This window comes from Aptenodytes patagonicus, chromosome 6 (genome assembly GCF_965638725.1).
Source record: "Aptenodytes patagonicus chromosome 6, bAptPat1.pri.cur, whole genome shotgun sequence".
Lineage (NCBI taxonomy): Eukaryota > Metazoa > Chordata > Aves > Sphenisciformes > Spheniscidae > Aptenodytes > Aptenodytes patagonicus.
Genome location: NC_134954.1, coordinates 27,886,949 through 27,911,807, shown reverse-complemented (window position 1 = coordinate 27,911,807; position 24,859 = coordinate 27,886,949). Strand labels below are relative to the sequence as shown.

The window sequence follows — 24,859 nt, the reverse complement described above, 5'->3', positions numbered from 1 at the left end:
AGATGGAAGAGTCACTTGGTTCTAGTATTTTCCTCAATTATAGTTGCAGGTGCTATGTCCGGGAACCTCAGCCTTGTTTCTATGGCAGCTATTCCCAGCCTTTTAACATCCCACCTTCCCTCAATCTCCATGTGGCAATAAGAGGAAGAGAAGAGTGTTGTGACACCCACACTGAGCGTCTCATGGAGGGGCTAAGAACATGGGTAGAGATGTCTGCAGATGACAGGCTCATACGGGAGCCTGGGTACAATAAGCTGCAGCACGGCCTCCTGTGGCGCTGGTCTCATGGCTTTACACTTGGGGCTTTGTGGGGCAGCCCAGATCTCTCTCTCCCCCCCCCCCCTTTTTTTTTTTTCTCCTTGTTGCCCTGCTCTGAAGCAGGATTGCAATATCAGAATGGCATCATGAGCAGGAATGCTAGGGACCCTGTGCTGCACTAGGCAGGCTGACTAATCTCCCTTTAAATAATCTCCCTTTAAACAGTCTGGAAGCACTCTAGTGAGCTTCTGTTTCAGGAGCCATGAGAACACAGCCGCAACTGTGGTATATATAAATAGCCAGATCCATGCTGGTAAGTAGTGAACAGCACAGTTATCTGTTCAAGGAAGGTCTTCCTATTTTCTTCATGTTCTTGCATGGATAGCTGCGATCAAATTCTGATAATGTTTCTGTATAGTAGCGGTGCTGCTGCCTTTTCTCAGACTGCCATGTCATCAGTGACAGTAAGGAGCAAGCAGCTACCATTTGGAGATAGACTTCTATCTCCAGTGGCTTTGCATCTGAGTGGCAATGGGGCTGTGGCTTGCTGGGGTCTGTACAGCTGGCTTTAGCTAAAACAGTGCAGTTCTCACACCCTTTTGATCAGTGCTGTGAGTTCAAAAATATCGCTGATATTTATAGCATCTGGAAGGTGAAAGCAAGGAATATTTGAATACTTGCTGCCTAGCTATGGATCTGGATAGAGCATAATGTGATGGTCCTGTCTGGGGAAGATGAACTTAGCTTATCTGTGCTGTCCTAACTCGGTAATCAGCACTGTTTAAAAAAAAAAAATGTTAACCAAGTCTATGTTAGTTATGCTGGCTAATATAATCTTTTTCTCTTGTAATATGGAAGAGTGGAAACTATTCTCCAGGTAGGTATGTGCACGCTGCAGCAGCAAAGCAATCTTCAATTTGCCTCCATCTGGTCCTGAATTACCAAGACAGCCTTCAAACATAAGGATGTGATACATGGCCAATAGCCACTCCAGTGCTTTCCAAGATTTAGGTAAATAGGAGATCCTCAACAAAGAGCACAGCAAGTCTTGCCTCAGCCGAGGTAGGAGGCATTTGAATGTCTTACTCATAGTGTATTGTCATCTTCTCCCTGCCATCCTACCCACTCAATGCGTCAGAGATCTAAGGCTTGATTTTTTTTTTTTAACCATTTTTTAAAATTTTTTTTTTTCTCGCCCCGCCCTGCTGAGCAGAGGATATTCAGGCCTTCGGTTTCTGGTGCATCATGTCAGAGAGCCTTTTTTCTCCCTGCCCCCCCCCCCCCCATAATTCCCCTGAGCCAGTGGGTTTTTACCAGGGTAAATGAGCTCACAGGAGAGGTTTGGTGCAAGAAGACAGAGGGCTGAGTGGGTCTGAGGAGAAGAGAGACTATGTGGGGGCATAGCATAGACCAGTTACATAGAGGCAGCTTCCCTAAATGCCCCCTCATGTTTGCCTTCCTAATGTTGCTTTTAAGTCACTGTACAGATGACAAGATTTTTGCCTGGCCAGAAGTCCCACCCAATGCAGTGGGACACCATTCAGACTGTTCTTTAATCTTATGGGGGGAGGGATGTTCTTTCTTTCTCTCTTCATGCTCAGTGCTTACCATCCTCAAATAGGGGCACAGCTGGGTTCAGGGATTGCCTCAGTGTGGTGTTTACATGGGATTTTAAGCTCATATTTGGCAAAGCAGTTGTTGTGTGCTGGGTTTTGGAAACACTATCAACAAAGACAGTAATGGTCTTCTGAGGGAAAATACTATAATGTTTGATTAACAACAATCTTCTGAATTACAAAGCAAACCCACAAAAATCCCAGCCTGTGAATTTAATTAAAAAGAAAAAACAAACCACAGACAGCTTTTTCATTAACTGTATTTAGTGTACTTACCTTACATCACTCCAGTAAGATCAACCAGGCTGTTCCTGGGGTAAGTCTAGTCTGTGTTGCCAGCTAGTACGCAACACATTGGTTCTCTTTGGAAAAGTACAAGAAAAAGACAAAGCTGAAAGTAGCAGGAATTATGTTTCAATGCAGAACAAGTTCCACTGAGCAGGGAGGGCAAGAAGCAGTGGAATCTGCCCCGTTACATTCTGCAGGGCTAAAGGTGAGTCAAAATGCAATGCATTTTGTCGTCTTCCCCCTAGCACAATGGCTTCGTTTCCTGTCTTGAAGCAAGAGACGTTGTTTCAGAACGGTACCTGGAGCTATCGAATTCCAGCCCTGCTCTACCTGCCACGTTTCAGCATCATCCTGGCGTTTGCTGAGGAACGAGAGGATGTGGTGGATGAACATGCCAAGCTAATAGCGATGCGCAGAGGCGTGTATGACCCAACCACGCACCACGTTCAGGTACCAGTGTGGGGAGAAAACGGGGGAGACTGCCCAACTGTACTGCTCCCCTGTCCCCAAATGAGTTGAATGTGTTTGCCCTCTTGCTGTAGGGAGAGGGCAGCTTCTCCTTCTCCCCAGTTATAGGAGACAAATCTGCTTATAAGTAATGCATGTGTCATTATAACTGCTGGGATTCAACCCCATAATTGGGCAGCTGTTAGGGGGACTAACGTGGGCAGGTGCAGCAGATTTTCTGGGGATGGCTTTGACCCATCATAGCAGAGCTGGGGAAGCAGATAGAGAGATGGGACAAAAGTCCTGTTGCAACAGCAAAGATGTGAAGGAGAGGCAGAAATGGGGAGTGCCACAGGGATGGGGAGGAGTGAATTAGCAATCAGTGACTATTTTTTTTAATTAATCTTCTTAGGACTAATTTCTGGTTTAAAAAAACAATTGAGAACAGCTAGTCTCCCCATGCGAAAGAGTGTCGTCTGGTTTGTCTGTGCCAGTGAATTGGCTACCTTATTAATCTACCAGTTATTATTAACAGTATCTTGCTGGGTGACTGGAGGTGGTGGATACTCTATTTGTAATCATTTGTTGCATTTGCAAATGCATTAATGTTTGGGGGGGAAGGAGGGGGGAAGTCATTATCTCTTTCTATTCCAATCCTTCATTGGTGACTGGTTGTCTCAGATTATAGACTCTTAAGAGCTGGAGTCTGCCTAGCAGAAGCAGCCTCTGAGCGCACCTGCAGTGTCATACCATTCAGGTAACATCTTGTGTAACCCCCTGTAATTCAGTTAAGTAGGGCTCAGTTGGGCATAAACTTAGTAATTTGTGTTCACATGCTAGACTTTCTTAAAATGGAAATATTAAATATTCCAAAAATTAATACTGGTTGAATAGACAAAGATAAGACATGACCAAAAAGGGTAATCAGCAAGTCAGGGTAGAAAAGCTAATTAGTATAATATTACCAGAAAATACTGCTGCTTTTACCAAGCCAATAACACTACGTAGGAATAATTTTCTAACTGCAATGTTAGTGTTAGAAATTGTGTTATGTGCTATTCATTTAAAGACAAACAGGGCTCAGAGGGTAGTTATACCTGCTCTGCGACCTGTTTTCTGCATCAAACAACTTGGGGTCCAAATTTCCACACCAGACTGTGTAAAGCCATGCAATCGGCTCTAGCGAGGGGCTTCAGTGTAGGCTGGGATGCCCATTCATACACAGATCAAAATGGAGGAATAGGAGTCTGAATGGAAAGGAATTTGTCAGCATCCAGGATACTTGAAAAGGGCTCAGTTATCTAGCCGACTTTCTAAGAAACACTGACACAGCACAGTGTCTGTACCAGCACACTTTGACCACTGGGCATGTCTGTGTGTCACATATATTTGTGAGAATTTCTGAAGGCTCAGCTACTGTAGTTTTTTTAAACAGTGTCATCAGACACTAGCTGCATTGAGATACAGAGCTGTCAGCTCCTCAATGAGTAGTAATTAAAAAGAACATAACGCACCTGTTTGAAGTGCATGTGCATTGTGTCATCCAAATAACTTTCACTTATGCTTGGCGATGCCAGTATATTGTTTTCCCATTTCTTGCTCTATCCACTAACTTGCTTCTCTTCTGTTCTTCTCATGCTCTTCTGTAGCTTTTATCCAGGCATCCTTACACTCTAACATGGATCTATTTGTAATGGTGTGTTCATTCTTGTCTCCCTTCACACGGGCCTTGGCAGTGGAATAGCATGGAGACCATTGTCAGTGCGCAGCTGAAAAACCACCGATCTATGAACCCCTGTCCTGTTTACGATGAGGTCTCAGGGAAACTGATCCTGTTCTTCATAGCTGTCCCAGGAAAGATCTCTGAGCAGCATCAGCTCAGGACAAAGATCAACCTGGTACGTCTCTGCTACGTCACTAGCATGGACCAAGGACGCACCTGGAGCACTGCCCAGGATGTCACCGATGGTACCATTAGCACTGAGTACAAGAACTGGGCAACTTTTGCAGTGGGGCCGGGTCATGGATTACAGTTGCTCAACGAGGCCCGGAGCCTTGTGATTCCTGCCTATGCCTATCGTATCTTGGACCCTAAGCAACACCCCACCCCTCATGCCTTCTGCTTCATCAGCTCTGACCACGGGACAACGTGGGAGATGGGGAACTTCGTGGGGGAGGAGAGTGCGGTGGAGTGCCAGGTAGCGGAGGTGCACACCTGTGGCAGGAAGGTCCTCTACTGCAATGCAAGGAGCAGCAGGGGCGTCAGAATCCAGGCTGTCAGCTACAACCACGGGGTGGACTTTCAGGGAGGCCAGCGGGTTGAAATGCTAGTAGAACCTCCCTCTGGATGTCATGGAAGTGTTACTGCCTTCCCACCCCCCCCTGATGCTAGATGCCAAGATAGTTGGTTGCTCTACGCTCATCCTACAGACCCAAAGGGTCGAAGAGATTTAGGAATTTACCTCAACAAAAGCCCTTTAAATCCAGCACATTGGACAAAACCAAGCATCCTCTTCAAGGGTTTGTGTGCTTATTCGGATCTGCAGTACATGGGGGTTGGGCCAGATGGTTCACCCTTGTTTTCCTGCCTCTTTGAATATGGCACCCACCAACAATGTGAAGAGATAATTTTTGTAATGTTCACTTTGAAGCAAGCCTTTCCATCAGAGCGTTGAGTCTCGAGCCTTTCCATCAGCATCCCTCTGAAAACCACCTTTGCTGATACTTCTTTTCACTGTCCCTTCTCATCTTTCAGCAAAAGGGGTTTTTTTTGTACTCCTCCTGCACCCTTAGTTTGACATTGGCTTGTGGTGTCTGTAGATTACGAAGTCTATTAAACATACTAAAACTGAACATGTGTTTGGTTTTGTTTTCTGTTGCTTATTCTCCCTTCTCGCCTTTCCCTTTGGCTGCCATCTTAAACATCACGTGCTCAAAACAAGCATGACCTTTGTATAGGGCCTCTTGCCTTGAGGCCTAGGGACACGCATGCTGACCACATAGGGACTGTGTGGGAACAGAAGGCAGCGATTTTATGCTGAGCTGTATTTAGTAAGTTGTGGAGAAAGTGCTAGAGAGGACATTGGGCTTACTGCCCTGTATCTGCAGTTACCTTCTTCAGAAAACTGCTTTGGCTCTGGTTAGGTGCTCTTCTTTTTGCAGTCACTGTAGGACTTGCTGGCAACTCTAGGTTTCAGGGCTTGCTGTCTTCTCGTTTCAAGCAAGGCCATGGGATGCCTTGCTCTTAGGGATATTCCTTGCCCACTTCTGCAGTGGATTTGGGGTTGCCTTGCTGAGTTTCCAGCCCCCCCAGGGACTTCTTACTTCCATTACTTCTCCTTACTTCCCATGCTGTATGTTCTTGCTTATTTGCCCTTTTGCTTACACAGCACTGAGAAGCTGCAGTTTTTCATGTGTAAGAAAACCACAGCCTCGTGTGTTCCAGCTGTTCCCTCTCCCTGAGCAGTGACAGCAGGACCCATGCAGGACACCAGGACCCCCCCATGTTTGGGGACAGGGCAAGTGGCAGAAATGGCATTTTGCCTGTATTGAAACTGCAGGATCAGGACAGGTCTGCAGAGGGAGCTCCCAATTTCTAGTCAGGAGGGGAAATACTTGCTGGTCTTTCTAACAGAAGTGCTAAGCCATGATCCACATGGCAACTGTTCTTATCGCTGACCACCCAATGTCTTGCAAGCATGGCTGTTGTTATTGCAGAGTATTATTGGCATATGAGGCACTGCATCAAATAAATAACATTGCCCCACTTCCAGCAAATTGCAAAGGCACAGGTGCCAGGAAGGGGGACCTGACCAAGCTCAGAGCAGCATGAGAGGTGCTCAAGCTGGAAGGCTTTCCAATGTAGACAGATTTTTCAGCAGGCTTCTGAAGGAAACAGCACCAGTTTTGGTGAGAGTGAGACTATTCTGAGGCTACGGTGTGATTTGAAAGGACGCATTATGCAGTGAGTAGACAAGGGGAGTGACCAGAAATGAATGGGTACCAAGGGAGACACGTCAGAGTAGATGAAGCTAGGAAAGCTTTACCCATGCCTCTGGACAAAATTCTGCTTTATGAACCAGTCTGTGCTTGTTTGCTGTGTGCTGTATTCTGTGTGTGTGTGTACATGTAGAATGGCTCCAAGGAAAACATGTTTGTTTACTCTATTGGTGAAGAAAAATACCTGCTTTCCAGAGTGCCCTCAGAACACATCCTCTTTGGGGAATGCTAGCAGGTCCCATAGGATCCTTTGCACTGCCACTGCTCAGGTCTGCGAGTCTCTGCTTGCTCAGTGTTCCCACCCTTGCCTTTTATTGTTGTTAGCTTTCAGGGGTAGTGGGAGAAGAGGCCCTGATTTTTCTCACTGTCTAGGTTTGTTTCAGGGCACCTGGGGGCTGCAGGTACCAAGAGAGTGAAGAGATCTCATGGCCTTCACAAATACACCTGTAATTTGCTGAGCCTTGCCTGAGCAGCAGGTCAGTAACATGCTGGGCTGGAGTAGCACAGAGTGGCTCAGCTAACCAGTACTTTGTGAGTATTGCTCATGTGCTCTTTAGACATAGGCCAGAGTCTAAACACACCTTTGTGGCCAATGGCCTGTTACTGATGCCTAATGGGGGAATGTTATATTTAGACTTCAGCAAAGCTGACTGCTGTCCTATAGACTTAACCTCCCTCATCAGGCATACTGTGAAATACATTTGTTTCATGACATGAAAGTGCATATTTGAGAACTTTTCATCTGACCAAGCCTGGCAGCACCCATGCTGATGCAGTGCACAGGCTGAACATATGCGGGCATTTTGGGTGACCATTGTGCATCTTGCATGATGCTACAGACAGTATTTATCTACTGGTTCTGGACAGGCTGGTGAGTTCACAGCCAGCTGGTACAATACTACCTGGACATCTGTAGCAAACCCAGTTTAGATAAAGTGTTTATTGCAATGTCTGAGAGACAGCTTGGAATAATACCCTAATGTGGGAAAAAATAATGTTTGCTTTGTCTGCAGACTGCCAGGGCTGCAATTTTTGATTATCCAACATCAAAACATGTCCCAGTTCTTTGTGGCCTCATTCTCTCAAGTAAGTTTAAATGAAATACTGCTGTAGTTACCTAAAAGCTTCTGTTGAGTCTGGGTTGGATTTGTCTGACAGATGTACTCATTATTCTTTTGTTTTACAAGGGTAGCTCTTACACAGTCCTTTGTCCCGACTGTGGGATGACAATGTAGACTATTCAAAGCACATCCTATTCCTTGTGGAAACCTTAGGGCTGTACTGGCTACATTTGTAGTATCACCTGGCATGTAACTGGTGCAGGCTGATCACTGTATTCCCCCTCTATGGCAAACGCTCTAGCTCCCCTCTAGATAACTTCTCTAATCTTTTCTTCTTCAGATCTACTCACCAGCCTTCTCTGACACAGGCACGAATGGAAAGAAAATGAATGGCATAAGCATCTCTTGCAGAACAGCCTCTTGTCTCTGTGCGGGACAGAAGAAGTTACCACTGTCCTTTGGGAATCAGGTAGTTCAGGATATGCATGCACTTGTGTGCTGACCACGCAAGGATTGGTCTTTCTCCAGCGCTGCAGAGTTCACATGCCAGCACCATGAGAAGTAAAACAGATGCCATTTCCTCTTCAGGCAGTGTTGAGAACGAGCTATTGGGGATCACAGAGCTGTTCATGTTTAGGATTGGGATTCACCTTTTGAGCAGCTGGAGCTGTACTGTGCTTTCTTTTAGGACCAAGAAATACTCACAGACACCAGCCTGCACATCTTATTGCCACAATCATCATGTGTTTGGATCCCATCCCCTTGTTTATGTCTCCACTTCAAGGAGTTGTGTGTGGCTAGACAGGGGATTCACACATTTGAAGGAAATAGCAGCAGCTTGCTAAAAACTGAAGTTGGTGGCAGGATGGATAGGAGTTAAGTGTTAAGTATACAGCTAATCAGTCTCAGATGTCTAACCGGGGCTTGTACCTCTCTGTTACCTTGTGTTAACTTGCAGTAGATCAGGAGAAGCTCTCCAAATACAGTTTCATTCCAGCAAAACTCATGTTGTGCAGCAGCTCTGTCCACTCTGCATCCACATATGGGTCTGTTGCATGGAGAGCACTGTGAGGTCAAGCAGTGGTTTGACATTCAGAGCTGTTCTGCTTCCTGCTGCAGCTGTGCTCCAGAGAAGCTACTCTAAGTATCAGAAATCCCAAGGAGCTGGTACAGGTGAGGCTAGCAGCACACTATGGCCAGGCAGGGCTGTCAAAGGAGCTGCACAGTACCTTTGCCACATGCAGACACTCTTCTCAGTGGGGAGAATAGGGTTTGTAACCACTCTGTAGCTTACAAGAGCTTACAGGTACTGTCCATGCAGAGCCACTTCATGGCATTTAGCATCTGACTCCATTTAGGCACCTGAATCCATGGGAGTTTGGCTCCTAAAGCCCTGTGTGGATCTGGGTGAAGCTGAAGGGCAAGTCCAGCTGAGTTAATTTTGGTCTGTAAACAGTGCTTGCTCAGTGTGGACAGGAAGCCCTGCACATTGCAGTTCTGCCCATTTAGCGGGGTCCTATGCTGGCCTCACAATTTTGAATTCCTGGTGCCCACAGTTTAACTGCAATGGCAGAGATTAAGCTGGACAATGCAGAGCAGATGTCTGGGTAACTGAAAGCACCAGGAAGGCCAGCAGGGATGAATGCTGGGCTGTACTGGTTCACTCTCCCTCTCCATACCCACAAATTCTAGTCTCTCCCAGTTCGGTGATAGGCTGCTCTCTCCTGCCTTGCTGTCCATGCTGCGTACAGGGGCAGCACTCCATACACGATCCAGGTACCATGGTTCCAGCACTTCTCCTGGCTCTGGGAGGCGAAGGTTGCATCAGGCTGGCAGTGTCTGTGCCTTTCCTGGGAACTCTCCCTCTGTACTCTGAGTCCCAGGCAGACTCCCAGCTCAGCTGCTGCTTTTAAGTATAGCTCAAATATGGATGTGCAGAAGTGCTGCCTTCAAAGGCAGAGTGGTTGGAGGTACAGGATAGGCAACCAAATTTGTCATGCAGGCAGTGCCCCTGTAGCAATGTCCTTGCTTGCTGCAAATGTGCCCCTCGTTGCTTTGCCTTGGAGACGCAGCACTGAGCGTGCCATACAGCACAGACAAGGGGCAGATGTACAGACAAAGAAAAGGGAAGTGAAAGCTCCAGTTCTCCCCTCTCTGACGCAGGTTGTCAGATACGGCTTTGCTCCATTCCACCTTTGGGGATTCAAAGCAGGAAAGATCTTCGAATCCATCTCACAGTAGCTGACAGGGAGCTTTGGTCACAAATCCCCAGAGCAAATCAGCCTATAAGTCTGCTTCTGTGCACGGAAACTTGCAGGGGTAATTTTTTTTCCGGTTCTTTGAAGTCCTCTCCTCACACCTAGCTAGATGTGAGGACTAGGCAAGGCAGGAATAGGGCAGTCAGTGCTAAGTATCCTAATGCACAGTGTGTTTCTGATCAGTCTGAGATTTATTTATTCCCCATGGAGACCTGTAGTGGGTAGGACAGACAGACAGGAAAAAGATTGAAACTCAAAGGGTCTGGCAAGAGATCGTAAATGGGACGGCAGGCCACCAAAGCCTGGGGGACTGAATCGGTGGGGGAGCAGAAGAGATCTCCAGCTGCGCCTTTTTGATACAGAGTATTGGGACATGAAGGGGGAGGGAAAGGCAGAGGACATGGGCTTGCTAGTCACTTCAGCTGCAGCATGAAGAGGGAGAGCGGGGGCTGCAGGAACATGTCACACTCACTCTCTGAGCTGTTTGAGTTGAGGAAGTTGTCCGCGGCTGAGTTTCCTTTCCCTCTCTGTACTATTGAAACAGGAAGCTGGTGAGCTGAAGCTGCCTGATCGTTACACACAGACACACAGGCAGCTCTGGCAGCTCCTGGGTTGGCATTCAGGTTTCCTCCAGCTCCAGCGATGGATCAGTGCTGGTACCACGGCAACATCACTCGCTCCAGAGCCGAAGACCTGCTCTCCAAAGTAGGCAAGGATGGCAGCTTCCTTGTGCGGGCCAGTGAGTCAATTGCTTCGGCATATGCACTCTGCGTGCTGTAAGTACAGCTTTCAACCTCGCGCTTCACGCAGACACTTTTGTCCCCGCTTGTGCAGGTTGTTACCCCCTGCACCCTCTCTAGGACAGAGGCAAATGGCCACTGTACTCACTGGGAAGGTGGAACCCACATCAGAGCATGGCTGGTTTCAGCTGACTGGGCCACAGGGTAGGGAAGGGTTGGGAGCAGTGCCAGGCTGAACAAACCCATATTCTTTTACTGCTGTACTGCTCACACTACTCTTGCCCCTGATTCAAAAGGAGAGAATAATCAAAGATACTGCAGCTGTGCTCCGAGAGAAAATAACCTCTTGACCTCTTTGAGCCTGTTAACAACTTGGGTCAGGTATTTACATTTAACAACTCAAGTACTGAGCTTGGTACCCTCCTAGGCACTTTTCTTGCTCTGGTTCAGTGTGTGTTTGATGCACCTGCCTGTACAACGCTGTGTCCCATTCAGCAAAAGGCTTGAAATAGTTCCTGGAGCTGTGCATGATACACCCAGCACAGCGGTGGTTCTACCTGCATCATTAATGTGGCTCACGGGGTAAATATTTCATGTAGGAAATAGGGAGAGAACTGCTGGCAGCCCTGACCCTCCCATTCTGAGTTGGGGCTGGGGACCAGAGAGCAAGGCCTCCTGCCCTGGGTTTGTGAGGGGCAGGTGTTATTCCTGGAGGCAGGAGTGCAGGGGCAAGAGGAGACTGAAGTCAGTAGGAGAAGTCTGAGGCATTTGACTTTGCATTACAGAGAGATAAGACAGTTGCTCTCTGCTTAGGAGAAATCAAGAGAGCCTCTGTGAGACCCTGTTCTGCCTATCAGATCCTCTTTGCTGCCATTGTGCAGCAGATTAATAAAATTTATTTCAACCTTACCCCACATTAAATTACAAGCAGGTTTCTCAGGGTAGTTTCTTTCTGAAAGTGTATTTCTTGCAGTGGTAAAGGTGGTGCTGCTGTTTATAACTCTGGTCTAACTGCTTGTCTCTGAGGTCAGACTTCTGGTGACAGCAGTCTGCTGCAGAGGATTCATCTGCAGAAAAGCTTGGGGCTGGGTAACTGCCCTGTAAGTGTAGGTGTTGGACTGTGAGAGATCGGTGGCTGGGTAATGGGGGTGTTCACAAAGTGCAGAGAGCCTCTGTGCCTGCCTGTTAAGATGTTTGTAATAACATGGGGAAGAGTTTTGTCTTTCTGGAGGGAGCAGAGAAAGAAGGGCGGCTGCAGATGAATAGCCAGGACAAGCAGGAGGAAGGAGGGGCAATCATGTAGCATGGTCTGAGGGCCCAAGTTGCAAGTCAGGGAACATTTTACTAGAATAGACTGTTGCTTCCATTTAGTGTTTTTAGTATGACCCCTTTGATTTGCCTTGTAACCAGAATATACACAAAATATGTCTATGGAGTGATGGTGGGGATTAAAGAAAGGGAGGGTGCTGTAAAAATGTCTACTAACATGCATTTGCATAAGTTTTTCCATTGTAAATGTTTACACAGCCAACTTTGAAAGCCTTTTGTGACTTGAGAGACATGGGATCAGGAAATAGAAACAATATCATGACCAGGATTTTCTGAACCGGGAGCCAAAGGTTATGTTCTTAAATCCATTCTGAGGTGGCTAACATGAATGGCTTGATTAAAGAAATGGGGAGCACCCAGCCAAGAGCAGACGGATCTGTGGTGTGAAGGGCTGGCATTAATTACAGTCTGAGAAATGTCACACAAACTTCTGACAAAGTACCTAACAAGCTTTCAGCTTATGCTGGTTTGCAGTTAAGTTTGTGAAGAGAAAGGGTTAAAGGTGGTGAATAAGTCTTTCCCTCAGAATGTCATCTTGACAAAATGGGCAGCTTTGCTGAAGCTGAAAACTTCCTCAGAGATGTATCAGTTTCAGCTGTGTTGTTGACTGGACGGTGTTTGAAGTTTGAGCTCTTCAGTTACTTCTGTTTAAAAAAGAGAGGCTGGAGACAAAGAATGAGAGAGAGAGGGGAATTGAAAGCCTGACTGCAAAAGGCTTTCACAAAAACAGAATTATGTTGAAAGTGCGAAAGTGTCAACTATGTATAGATAAGAAAACAAAAAAACATGAAATTTACTCTGAAAAAGAAGAGCCATATTCTACAAAGCTCTAATATTTATTGGGCAGATCAGTCAAAATCCAGCAAAAGCACTTACTATATCATAGAATGAAATAGTGATTTTCTTGAAGATCTGCTTTAGGAAAATAGGGTTTGTATAAATATAGACAAGTAAGGGAGGTGTATTTGCAGGGTCTTTTAAGAGTGCCTCCCCCCCTTTTCTGAAACTTGGAACAGCAGCATTTAACTTAGCAGAGAGCTGAAACAGTCAGCAAATGCAGAGGGAACGCTCCTCCCCCTGCACTGCTGTCCTCTGCTCTGCTGGTCACACTGCCCCATAAAAGGCAAGAAGCAAAGCCATTTTCCTCCTCCTTTCTCTGTGCCTGGATCATTTGATCTGCCAGTTTATTGACAAGAAATGGGCTCTTTAACTTACTTGGAAGGGAATGCCTGGATCCTGAAATCAAAAAGAACCTGCTTAGTGTTCACAGCATGCTGCACCTGAACTGGTATCATTCCTCCAGGGGATCTTCTGTTGGTGGTTCGTGTGTGAATGGCTGCAGGATTAACAACACTTCTAGAGATGACCCTCAAGGCTAGCTGCAGCTTTGGGATCCCTCTCAGAGGACACTGCCTGTGAGATGCCATTTCCAGCCCTCTGGGGGGACGGCCTCTCTCATGGTGCACTTAGCACCATGCCTAGCATGATAGTCCTGTTTAGGATTTCCAGGCACGCCCAGTATGCACATCATCACCTGTGCATAAAAACACGTATGGCAGGAGAGGAAAGAGAAAATACAAGCCTCGTCCCCTTTCCTCCTTTGGTTGGTTGTCTCAACCAAGCAAGACAGAGATGGCAAAGTACTTGGAGACATGTTTAAGCTGAGGCTAATGTTGTATTTACCCCCCACATAGACAGCCTGAACAGTGGTTGAGCAATTCTGAAGTCAACCCAGTTTTTACGGGGGACCTGGAATGTGACAGTAATTGGGGCCACATAACTTAACAGTCAGGACGCTGAGAGAGAAAGCCTAAGGGTAGAAATGGAGTAAGAGTCCCAGTCTTCTCCATCCACATGCACTAAATTAGGGGACTGCTAAAGAGGATTCCTGCTTTTGATCCTAGGAAGTGCTCCTCCCTGCTCCTGTCTCACCCAACAGCCCTTCTTTCCTTGCTCTTCCACTGATCTCACCTACCCTCAGCTTAAACCTCTTTACAAGTATTATGACAGCAGCCTCGTAAGGCCTGTGTGATGGGGGCACTTTCTGTGAAGGTAACAAGGAGGGTCCTCTTGTGACAAACCATTGAGCTGGTTTGTTTATCACTTTCATAATCTCCACACACACAAATTTTCTCTCATCAGCTGCATGAGCAGTTCTGCTTAGCCCTGTTTGCATATCAGCAGGAGGAAATGGTGTAAGAGAACTGCATTGACAGATAAAAACAAAACCCATACCCTTCCTTGGGGCATATCCTCATCTGGCGTTGATTGCCCTGGGCTTGGTGAAATTAGCAATGTTGTGGCAATCCAAAGCAGTTGGGGATCATGTCTGTGACTTCCAGCTCTGTACCAGATCCTCAGCTGTGTGAATTAATAGGTGCCTGTCTTGCATTGCTTAGTAAAGTGGTACTGAGCTCTGGGAGCAGTTCTAATTCTTCTGTGTCCTTTGCATTAATGCCATCAAAAGATACAGGTTCATGTGGATACATGACAAAATTCTCCAAACACCCTGGAAAAACTCAGCTATGATTTATGAGTAATTTCTCTTCATTTCCAGTTGCTCTTTGTGACTCCTTGTATAAGGCTGCCTAAAATCCTGGCAATCTCTCTTTCTCTCTCCTGCATGGAGTGATTCTGAAAGGCATGTGATGAATAGACTCACAACATAATTGTAAAAGAGATGAGGATGTTTTATTGATCTGCCTGATCTCCCCAGCTGGGGGGCTGACCTCAGCCCATATTTCATGACAATTCCACAGGTAATGCAGTGTTTCTGTTATGGCCAAGGAAGCTCTGAGAGTGGATTCCATTTTTTCCTTTGAGAGGAAGGGGTTGAAACCAGCATTGTTTGTTGGCTTGAAGCCATATTGTATGTTTTAACAGAGTGTTTTGCAGGTGACTTAAGAGATTTGACCAATCTGTTGTTCACTTGGGAGAAAGGTAAAAATATATTTTTTTAGTCAACACTTCTTGGGCAAGCTCCACAAAGCTCAGCAGCTGCTGAGGGAGGTCATGCTTACCATGTTACAGCACTGCTCAGGCTTCCCTTGGGCTCTTGTGCATTAATGTGGCCCTCCACTGGGCAAAAGATTCCTTCATCCCCCCTTAAATAAGAATCTAATTGAATTTAGCTGGGACAAAATGTTCGTTATGGCTGATCTACAGATGCACATGTGCAGTGTGCATCCCCACCAGGATAGCGAGATGGGTTTTCATTTAGGCTGTTGTTTAGGATTTGTGCATGAAAATGTGCCTAGCAATCAGCTGTCTTACTGTGATTTAGCTGAAATCTATTATTTGTTTTTTCCAATACAAGTCAACGCACATACTAGCCCTTCAATTTACTCATTCATTGCTGATTTTGGCCCTGTGTCTTTTGGATTTCTGCTTTTTCATTCCTTCCTGAGACGCCCACTCTACTGACAGCTAGAGCCATTTGGTGTTTTCTTTCTTTCCGGCCAGAAGAAGAGTTGAATAACTCACTCTGAGGCTGATGCTGATGACACTGCTTTTTGCAGTGACATCTGCAAACATGTCTCAGTGACCAGGAACACTTCAGGTTTGTGTTAGTTCACAGACTCCAGGGAAAGAAATAGAGAGAAATGTTTAAAACCGTTGTGCATGAAGCCATCTATGTGTCTCGGGATCTTCCAATACCTTTTCTCACGGGGAGGGGTGCCACGGTGTGATTCCCTTCTGGAGATGGTCTAACTATATCTCCTCTGATCTGTTCCAGGTTCCGGAATTGCGTTTATACCTACCGAATCCTGCCCGATAAGGAAAATAAGCTAATTGTCCAGGTAAGCCATGCTGTGTACCATTCAGTTCCACAAAGATGCACCTAAGACCACTCACTGCTTTTTTTCGTAGTTCTAACACCAAGAGAAAAAGGATATAAGGAGTTAAACTAATGCCCGTGGCCAGCACAGTGCTAGTCTCCAGTCCACTGCTATGGAGATTTTAGTCTCTGGTCCACTGCTATGGCCATCAGCACACTCTTTAACATGTGTGCCTTCAATTTAGTGGCACTGCCATGTTTTATGTAACTGAGAACCTCAGCCCGTGGAATACCTCTTCCTCTGAAGCCAGCTTCTTATCAATACATTGTGGATCTTTTCAATCCAAAATTGCAGCACAATTTACCTACACCCAGAGAATGTAAATTGAGTTGTGGTCTCAGGATCCAGAAAGTACCAGGATTGAGGGCAGGAGTTTCAGACCTTCTGTTTATTCCTATTCTGCTTTAGTATCCTGAATGAGCCACTTCCCCTTCCTGTACCACCTCTCAGCCCTTGTTTTCTCAATATAGATCATGAAACTTGGGGTGGGGAGGGAAGCATAGTCTCTTACAGCCCCAAGAAGCAGGTATGGGTTTACTAGGAGGCAGTGGGGACTGTAGCCTACACATCCTCTTAGCACAGCCACTGCTGCATGGGCATTCCCTGTAAAATTAAATGGAAATGCCCATGCTACCCATGTGCCCCAGTCTGCCCTGCTATTCAGAGTGGGTCTACATTCGTTCCTTGCCATTTCAGATGACAGTTAGCTTCCCACACTAGAAATACAGATTTCTACCAACTCCATGTGCAGCTCACGCGGCTCACATGCACCATGTTACTTATGTATTTCCTGATGTGCTTCAGGGGCATCAGTTTTTCTTTGAGATCTGCACCAAAGAGGCAGCATATCTGAAACTAGAGTGGTCAGGTTAGTGAGAACAGTTGAGTGCTGGCAGCTTTCTTTCAGCTGTGGGCTGTTGATAAGCACTGTGGATTGTGTGTCCTGGGTGCACACACCCAGCCTGGCTCCCTCAAGAGCCACTTTTGGGTGGCTCAGGCTCAGGCTTTTCTTAGGAGCCCCACTCAGACACAGCTCTGCACAAACACAGCTGTATTGCCACCAAGGCCAATTCCAGGTTCTTGGTGCTGTGCCCTGGAGGACTGTGTGCCCAGGGCCAGCCACCAGTTATCAGCACGGTGTCCCAGTTGGCCTCACCAACTACAGCTGTTTTCCCCAGAGCTGTTGAGGTACCTCTGCCTTGCTTGCCACAGCACTTCCGTTTCCAAGGAGGAACTGGCAGCAGGACACTATGCCAGACTTGACCTGGGTCCGTATGTGTTACTATAGCATGTCACCAAAGCTAATCCGTCTTCCCAGAGCACCGAGCAACACTGTGCAGAGGAACTTGTGCAGGCTCTGCAGGCTGCTAGTGTGGGACCAGCACTCAGCTGGAACTGAGTTCCTGTCATTCTGATCTGGCTCCACACACTATGCTGCAGGCTGTTTGTAGTAATACTTAATTTTTCTCCATCATCTGATGTATCTCAGCCTTATTGTCCTAAATAATGTGTTTTGGCATATTGTGCTGGTGTGATGATGTGTTGTGATGGTAAGATAGGTGTCCAGAAGGTGATACGGTGTTTATCATTACTTAGAGTACCTAGAGCACCTGCAGAGATCAGGATCTCATTGTGCCAGATAGCTCACAAGTGAAGCACCCTAGGCAGGGAGAGTGTTGGGGAGACCTGAGGCCCAGGCAATGGGTACAACTATCCAAGTCCCACAGCAGCTCTATGGTAGAGCCAGGACGGGAGTCCTTGCTCTGCACTGGCACCATGATGAGGAAGGGAACTTGTGGAACCCTAACTCTGAATGGGTTTGGGGTATGAGTTTGGCAGCTGCTTTGTCTTTTAGAAAACAAGCACAGAAATGATCATATGTTGACTTTTCACCTGAGGGAGAGGAACAAAGAAAGGCCAGAGGTTACCTGCAAAGGCAGCTACACAACCCAACACTTTGCCCTTATGTGCCCTGGATGGGCCTCGGCACCTTGGGCAAGGCCTGGCCCCACCTCAGCTGTCCTGCTAGCACGTCATGTGAGTGATGCTGAACATGCAGCCTGGCCTGCAACCTTTTCTAGAAGGGCACAGATGCCACAAGTTACAAGAGGGTTTGAAATCTGAGTTCAGAGCAACGTGCCTGTGTGCAGGCAGCTCTCCAGAGAGTGCTGGGCTGCAGGCTGCTGCCAGGACCTGCAGCTAAGGTATAGTGCAGACTTGGCATGTAGTTCTGCACATTACAACCTGGGAAGATGCGAGTTACGTTTCCCAGTTTGTACTGGATCTGTAATTGTTTCTGCCATGACAAAGGGCCTGTTTTCATGTACAACTATTCCTTTTGTCCACAGATCAGAGCACTGCAGCCATAAGAAATCAGTATTTCTCTCTGCTGTAGCAATGGGCAGCTCTCATGCTGGATCAAGGTTTATGAACAAGCAGAAGGTGTGACTGATGTCCATCAGCTCAGGCTTTCCCCACCACACACACCTTAACCTCCTCACTTTCTAGTTCTCTGTAGAGAATTCTGCAGGGTATTATTTACAAAAAAAAATGTTCTCATTCTCTCTGGGGAGGGATTATTGGACGACTGCTGGATCCAGACAGTGTTATTAGGACTCCTTGGGATCTTTCTCAATGAAACCTTTTGAAATCTACTAGATCTGTTAAGGAAGTATGATCTACCAGAAGAACACCCAAACTGATTTGTAAGATTCTCTTGGAATCTGTGTTGTGATTGTGAGGGATTTCTCTTGGGATGCAGAGGGACTGTGGTGGAATACCTTTGTATGCTGGGTTGCCAGGATATGTAGCTTAAATATCAGGAGTAGGCTAAATAAAGTGTGTTGTTAACTCATGTTTTGAAGACACAACACCTCCCGTTTTGTGCTGCTTTATTCCAGTTCTGTGGGAAAGGCAGAAGAAGGGGGCTGGCTTCTGGCAAGAGAGAGATGCAGTGAGAGTTGTAATTGAGGCTCAGGGCAAAACAGTCTCATGTTGTTGGCTGCTGTTCTTGGTACGTTGTTCCAGCTGGGCCAGACTTTTTTGGTTGCTTGTCTGCTGACTTTTGGATTAAAAAAAAAAATACTTCATGTGTATTAAAAGATCAGATTTTTGAAAAGAATAGTTCTCCTGTGCAAGGATGTAAAAGCTGTTGAATAGGGAAGGAGTTTTGACACTTTAAAAAGTCCCATTAAAAAGGAAAGAGTCTACTAATCCTATGGAATTAGATCAGGTGCTAAATTAATACAGCAATCGGTAGATGCTTCTCATTTCTGTGTTTATTTAAAAAAAAAAAAAGACATAGGAAAGATTCAATACGAAATCCTGAGATTAGCCTGTATTATTTACAAATACGGGCCTTGATCATGCAATGTGACCTTTTTTGTCTGCACAGTGCTCCTTCCTGAAGCTAACAAAGTTGTCTTCCTGCTCAGATCTGGGCTGTTGTCTGTCAGGCATTTTTCATGATGACAGCAGGTTCAGAAGACATGTAATATCACAGCTACATACACAGCACTTGTGACATAACAGCTCTCCCTCTGCCACTCTGTGGACTTTTTTCACCTTTAAAGCTGCAAGTTGCTTCGCATTTATTTTTTTGAGTCTTGGAGAGTAGATTTCATTTTCTTTTTTTAATTAGAGCCTGATCTGGCACTAGTGGAATGATATTCAGTGTCACTTTTTGCATGGTTAAATTAACTGTTCAAGTACAGGTGGCAGAAAGGGAGGTACATATTTTTGCATTCAGAAGTGCACATTTTTGCATTCAGGCTGAAGAAAAAAATATTTGCATATGTCCTTCCAACATTTTGTGGCATGCTACGTGATCTGCCATTGGGTTTCTACATCTGCAGCAACGCTACAGCAGTTAGCATAGTCAGAAACCTCTCTTGCCTGCCATATCTGGAATCAAACTGGTATCCCCCCAAAACATATCAGGCCATAGTGGTTACAGTCATAGACTTTTTTCTTCAAACACAAATATCTCTTCTTTCCCTTTTTTTCCTGGGACTGCTGAATTTTCTTCTTCCATTACTTCAGCCTTCAAAATATAGGCAAAGAAATCCATGACTTGGATGAATAAAACTCTCATCCTGCTGATGAAAACATATTTAAGGAAGGAGGGGAGGAGTAACAAAAACCCCTTGAAACACAGGATCTGTAACAGCAAATAGACATCTTTGTCCTTAGGCTGAGAACAATAAGTCATCAAGATATCTCTGTTAGCCTGCAGACTCTCACTGTAGTAAAACACTGAGAACCGAGAAGCTGAGGCAGGAAGAGAGCAAAAAACGTACAGTTATACAGAGATCCAGGAGCAGGGGCATGAGGCTGGAAATCAAGTGCCCTCGAGTTAGCTTAGCTGCTACCTGCCTGTCGGGCAAGTCACAACTGGGGTACTTCAACTTTCTTCTCTGTAAAAACAAATATGATTTTCCCTTGCTCAAATGGGGAGGCATAATCAATGCAGAGTTGTTGAAAGTTTGGGGACTAGCTGAGTGTAATCATGTTTGTGCAAGAGGGTCAGAGCAGCAAAGGAGACTTTGGGAATCACAAGATCAAACTAAACACTAAACTAAAGACACTAAAGCTGTCTTTCTAAGCCAGGCATCTCTGCTCAGTTCTTGTCACTCAGATTGGTAGAAGGTAAAACTTTCCTATGCTGTCACTTAACACATCTCATTTATGCAACTAGCTGAGGTGTCAATATGACCCTCATCACTGCACAATCTGAATTCCTTGTGATCTTAGCATCTCCTCAACGAGGGGAAATGCTCTTGTTCCCATTTTACAAACGGGGAACTCAGTCCCAGTCTGTTAAGGAGGGGTTACCAAAAATAATTTTAAATAGCTGTCCCTTGCTGACTTCCACAGGATCAGATGATGTGTGTGGTATATCAGTATTCATCCCCCTTCATTTTAGATGTGCAGTCAAAGCTGTCATGTAGTCAAAGCTGAGTTCTGTAGTCAGTTGGGAAGAAACAGGTTTCTGACCTGGGTGGGCTAAATTGTCCACGGCAGGTCCTGTCTCTCTCTGTTGCCTAAAGAGCCTGGAGAACACCCTTAGACTGCCAGACTTAGCAGGCTGAAGTCAGGTAAGGACATTCCCATTACAGCTGACTCTTGTTCAGTTGGAGAAGACGCTGAGGTCAAAAGCTGCGGTTGAAAAACTGTGATACTGCCTCTGCCTAATGCTTTACCCTGTATTGTCTTTATATACTGTAATTTTAAAAACTCGCTGTCAAGACTATAACCTGCCTCCTGAGTGAGGATGCTTGAAAGAGGTGGTGAGAAGGAAGAAGACACTGGAGTCAGCTGGTCAGTAAATACGGATTGGTATAGGGTAGTGTGGTAGCATCTCTAAAACCCTGTGGAGTTTGATCTCTCTAGATTTCTGGCTCATCTCAAATAGGAGTTCACAGCTTGTGTTATCTGATGGCTGTTTGGCAATCTAGCTGCTGTGCAATCAGTCATTTCTTAGTGACAGCTAGATTGCATCTTAGTTTATGCTCATAGTCTATCAGATAACACTTCATAGGTTGTTTGCAGGATCAAGCACTTACCTCGTGCCACTCTGTGTGAAGGCTGGGGGGAGATATCCTGATGGACAGATGTCAACATTGCACAAACGGGGCTGTCACCAAAGATGCCTTTGCTAAAGCCACTTGAGACAGAGTCAGCCTAGTAGTTTTGGGAACAGCTTTAGCTTGTTGCTAAAGGTGGAGTCTCCTTAAGAAACTGGGGCATCTGCAGAGCAGGATTTTGGTAGCTCAGTGCCATGGACAGATTTTAATAGTTGTGTGCTGTATCCTCCTGTGCTGTGTGGCATAGTCTGGCCTCTGAGTTTGAGGAAGGCCCAGCCTCCCAGTGCTTTCCTGTGGGCATGACCTGATGCTTTAGCTCAGTCATGTAACGTTCCCATTCTGCGACCCAGAACTTGAACCACACACATTTGTCCACCACCTCAGGGCTCAGGCCTCACCCAACCACTGCTGCTTCCTTCTGGCAAGGGTGCTCTTTCCCTCTTCTTCTTGCCAACCTGGCTTTTTTTTCTTGTATTACCCTTAAGTCTGCTCTCCCATTCATGCCGCTAGCTGAGCTCTTGCTTCAAGTTGTGTACCTGCCTTGAAATGTTGCGGGCTGCCAAAAAGCAAGGTTAGCGGCATGAATGAGAAAGCAGACTTAAGGGTAATACAAGAAAAAAAAAACAGGTTGGCGAGAAGGAGGAGGAAAGAGCACCCTTGAATGGTGCTGATATCTTTTGACTGCCCCGCGAGAGAAGGCAGAAATAGAGCTTGGCTTGAGCAGGAGTAGGAACTGCTTTACATTTTCAAGCAAACTGGAAAATTAAAAAAAATGCATTCAGGTGAAATGTTTCATTTTGATTTTGAGCTTTTCAGAAGTTATCACAGTGTTGCCAGGATGTTGACGAAAAATGTTATTCAGATGGAGAAACTGGATCATCCTTTTGAAGAAGTCCAGATAAGCAATTTTGAACTTTTCATCTTTTTTTTTTTTTTAATTAATGGGGGAGAGGGGGGTTGAATGAAGTCTATGCCTTGCATAGCACATGCTCCAAGCCCCTTCATTTTTTTAATAAACTTTTTTTTTTTTGCTTTGAGCATAACTGTTTGACCAGCTCCAGAGTTTAGCAATTTCTGTGGATTACCTTGTTGTGAGAAGGAATCGCAAAAAGCTGCTTTCTTCTCACGCTGCATAAGAGACTATATTATCGTATGGAAAACATTAGTATTTTTAAAGTTACTGCCTGTCTTTTTCTTTCCGCTTCACCTTCCTGGGCTGTCCTAGCTGCCCGGCTCCTTGACAGAAAGCAGCGGTGTGCGTGCATCTTCCTGTACTCTGCTCTGTGGGTAAATGTGGGAGACGTTCATTTTGCAGTACCGGTGCCAGATCATCGTTTTGGTGAGCATGAACACTGCTTGCATTCGTGCTGAAATTCACCATTGCTGCAAGAGCTTTTTAAAAATTACTTATATTTATACTTACTACTTGTTGCAAAGGGAGGGCCCTGACCCTATTTACTTGTAGGTTTTGCTGACTTCAGTGAAAATTATAGATGCCCCAGCACCACTGTTTTACATTGAGTGATCATCTAGCTTTTTTTTTTTTCCTGTTAATTTTTTCTAGTCTGATACAAGGCTGTGTGCAACAGGAAACAAATGGTGCTATGCGAGCAGTTAGAAAGCAGGCCAGCAGCTGTGACTCACTGTATCAACTGACACTGAAGCTCTAGGTTACCAGTGTACTTACAGCACTGGCTCCCAGAAGGTAGGAGAGCTGATAAATACTGTGTATAGGGTTTCCTGCTGAGATGCTCCCTCTCCAGCATGCTTCTAGAAACACATTTTGGGGGAAACATCTAGATTTGTACTCTGTCTGCATATGGGTTGGCTAAATATGTCAGAAAGACCAAAATCCTCTGTCCCGGGACAGGCAAGACATACAATGAGAGGGCTGCCTGTTCATGTCAGCCAGTCGGCAGGATTGTCCCTGCCTCTAGGCAGAATTTGTTCTGGCTTCTGTTTATAAGTCCTACAGGGTGGAGCTCGGCATAAAAGCTTCATCCGGCGTGCTAACCTGCTCTCAGAGCACAGACGTACGGCTGCCCATCCTGCCAGTGTGATCTGATAAGAGCGTGAGTTTAGGTCAGTTCCTGTATTCCTGGTGTCACTGCTGTTGTCACCAACGTCAGAGGCAGTGTCTGGCTGTGGCACATGCAGTACCAAGTCCTTTGTGAGCTCTTTGCAGAGAGATGCAAAGTTTTTGCCCTTCTCTTTGACACTGCTCTGTAATGCCTATTTGCTGTGCTGCTCTGACATGTGTGGCCAAGAAAAGGTTTTCTGTAGTAAGGATTTTGTGATTTGCCTTGGATTTTGCTGATTTATCTATATCTGATCAAAACTTTTCTACTAGGAAATTGCACTTCAGCTGGTTTCAGTGGGAGATAACACAAAGCAAAATCTTTTGGGGGACGCTCACCCATTCACAACGTTGCAGCCACTTACAGCTTTAGTCAGACAGCTGCGTAAGGATTTTGTGCTTGCTGAAATTGATGTCAAAACCTCATGGTCTCCAGTGAGGACAGGGCAGGCACAGGCCTGCCCAAAATATCACTTGCAGGCTGCGTGGAGACTGTAAGTCATCTGTGGTCTGTTTGCAGCCGAGAGGCATCGGGCACTGTTGGCCTCCCTTTGCATTGAAAGGCAGGAGGGGACCAAGTGTCCCACCAAGGAGGATGCTTGGTGGGCTGGGACACACTGGCTGGACAGCCACCCTCTCCAGGTGGGCATACGCTGGTGGGCAGGGGTGCATGTATTTGGGCTGGTGTACTGCCGAGGTGAGAGGTGTGCCAGCACCACACGGTGCATGCCAGTGTCCCTGGGAGTTAGAGGGGAACAATCAGCACCTGCATTGCTGCAGGGGAGGGGAAGGGACAGCAGTGTTGCATGAGGGACAGAGGGGCACAGGGGACTTGGAGGGAGTATTTCAGTAGGAAGCAAAGAGGGAGTCACCAAGGGGAAGGGAGAGAGCCAGGAGGTGCAGCCCAGTCTTAAGATGAAACTGAGTGGTCCCAGCAACGCTTTGGAGTTGGGGACCCCACTGAAAAGTCAAGAGCTCATCGGTGTGCAGAGCTGCAGAGCCTCTATGGGAAAGTGGGATTTTACGCATAACAGTAAATTTCAAGAATAGTTAATGTCGAGGATGGAATTGATTTCACCCAAGTTAGTTATTACCACAGAAAACTTGCCGTGTTTGTGGTACTCCTTTGGCACTGATGGGCTGAGATATAATTAGGGCGATTACTTTTCTTGGATAGAAGCAGGGGACAAGTGGACAACCAGATAATAATTAGGAGCAATGTCTCGAAACATGGTTAGGGAAACACATTTCTAGTATGCCCAAATACATAATTTAATTATATTAAGCTTCATTTTATTACAGAAAATGGTAGATATTCCAATTTGAATATTTTTCAATATAATTTAATGTTGATTTAAATCA

The 24,859-nt window shown here is 45.9% G+C and overlaps 2 protein-coding genes across 9 annotated transcripts in view; both read left to right on the top strand.

The window, feature by feature from the left end:
• NEU2 (neuraminidase 2) overlaps positions 1-5,456 on the top strand; it is a 39,418-nt gene extending 33,962 nt beyond the window's left edge. For all 5 annotated transcript variants that reach the window (XM_076341698.1, XM_076341697.1, XM_076341700.1 and 2 more), the window contains 2 exons: positions 2,408-2,612; positions 4,346-5,456. In XM_076341698.1, coding sequence (XP_076197813.1) covers positions 2,408-2,612; positions 4,346-5,284 — 1,144 coding nt within the window. In that variant the 3' untranslated portion in view covers positions 5,285-5,456. The remainder of the gene's footprint in view (positions 1-2,407; positions 2,613-4,345) is intronic.
• A 5,040-nt stretch (positions 5,457-10,496) lies between these two features.
• INPP5D (inositol polyphosphate-5-phosphatase D) overlaps positions 10,497-24,859 on the top strand; it is a 62,442-nt gene continuing 48,079 nt past the window's right edge. For all 4 annotated transcript variants that reach the window (XM_076341693.1, XM_076341692.1, XM_076341691.1 and 1 more), the window contains exons 1-2: positions 10,497-10,703; positions 15,733-15,796. In XM_076341693.1, coding sequence (XP_076197808.1) covers positions 10,570-10,703; positions 15,733-15,796 — 198 coding nt within the window. In that variant the 5' untranslated portion in view covers positions 10,497-10,569. The remainder of the gene's footprint in view (positions 10,704-15,732; positions 15,797-24,859) is intronic.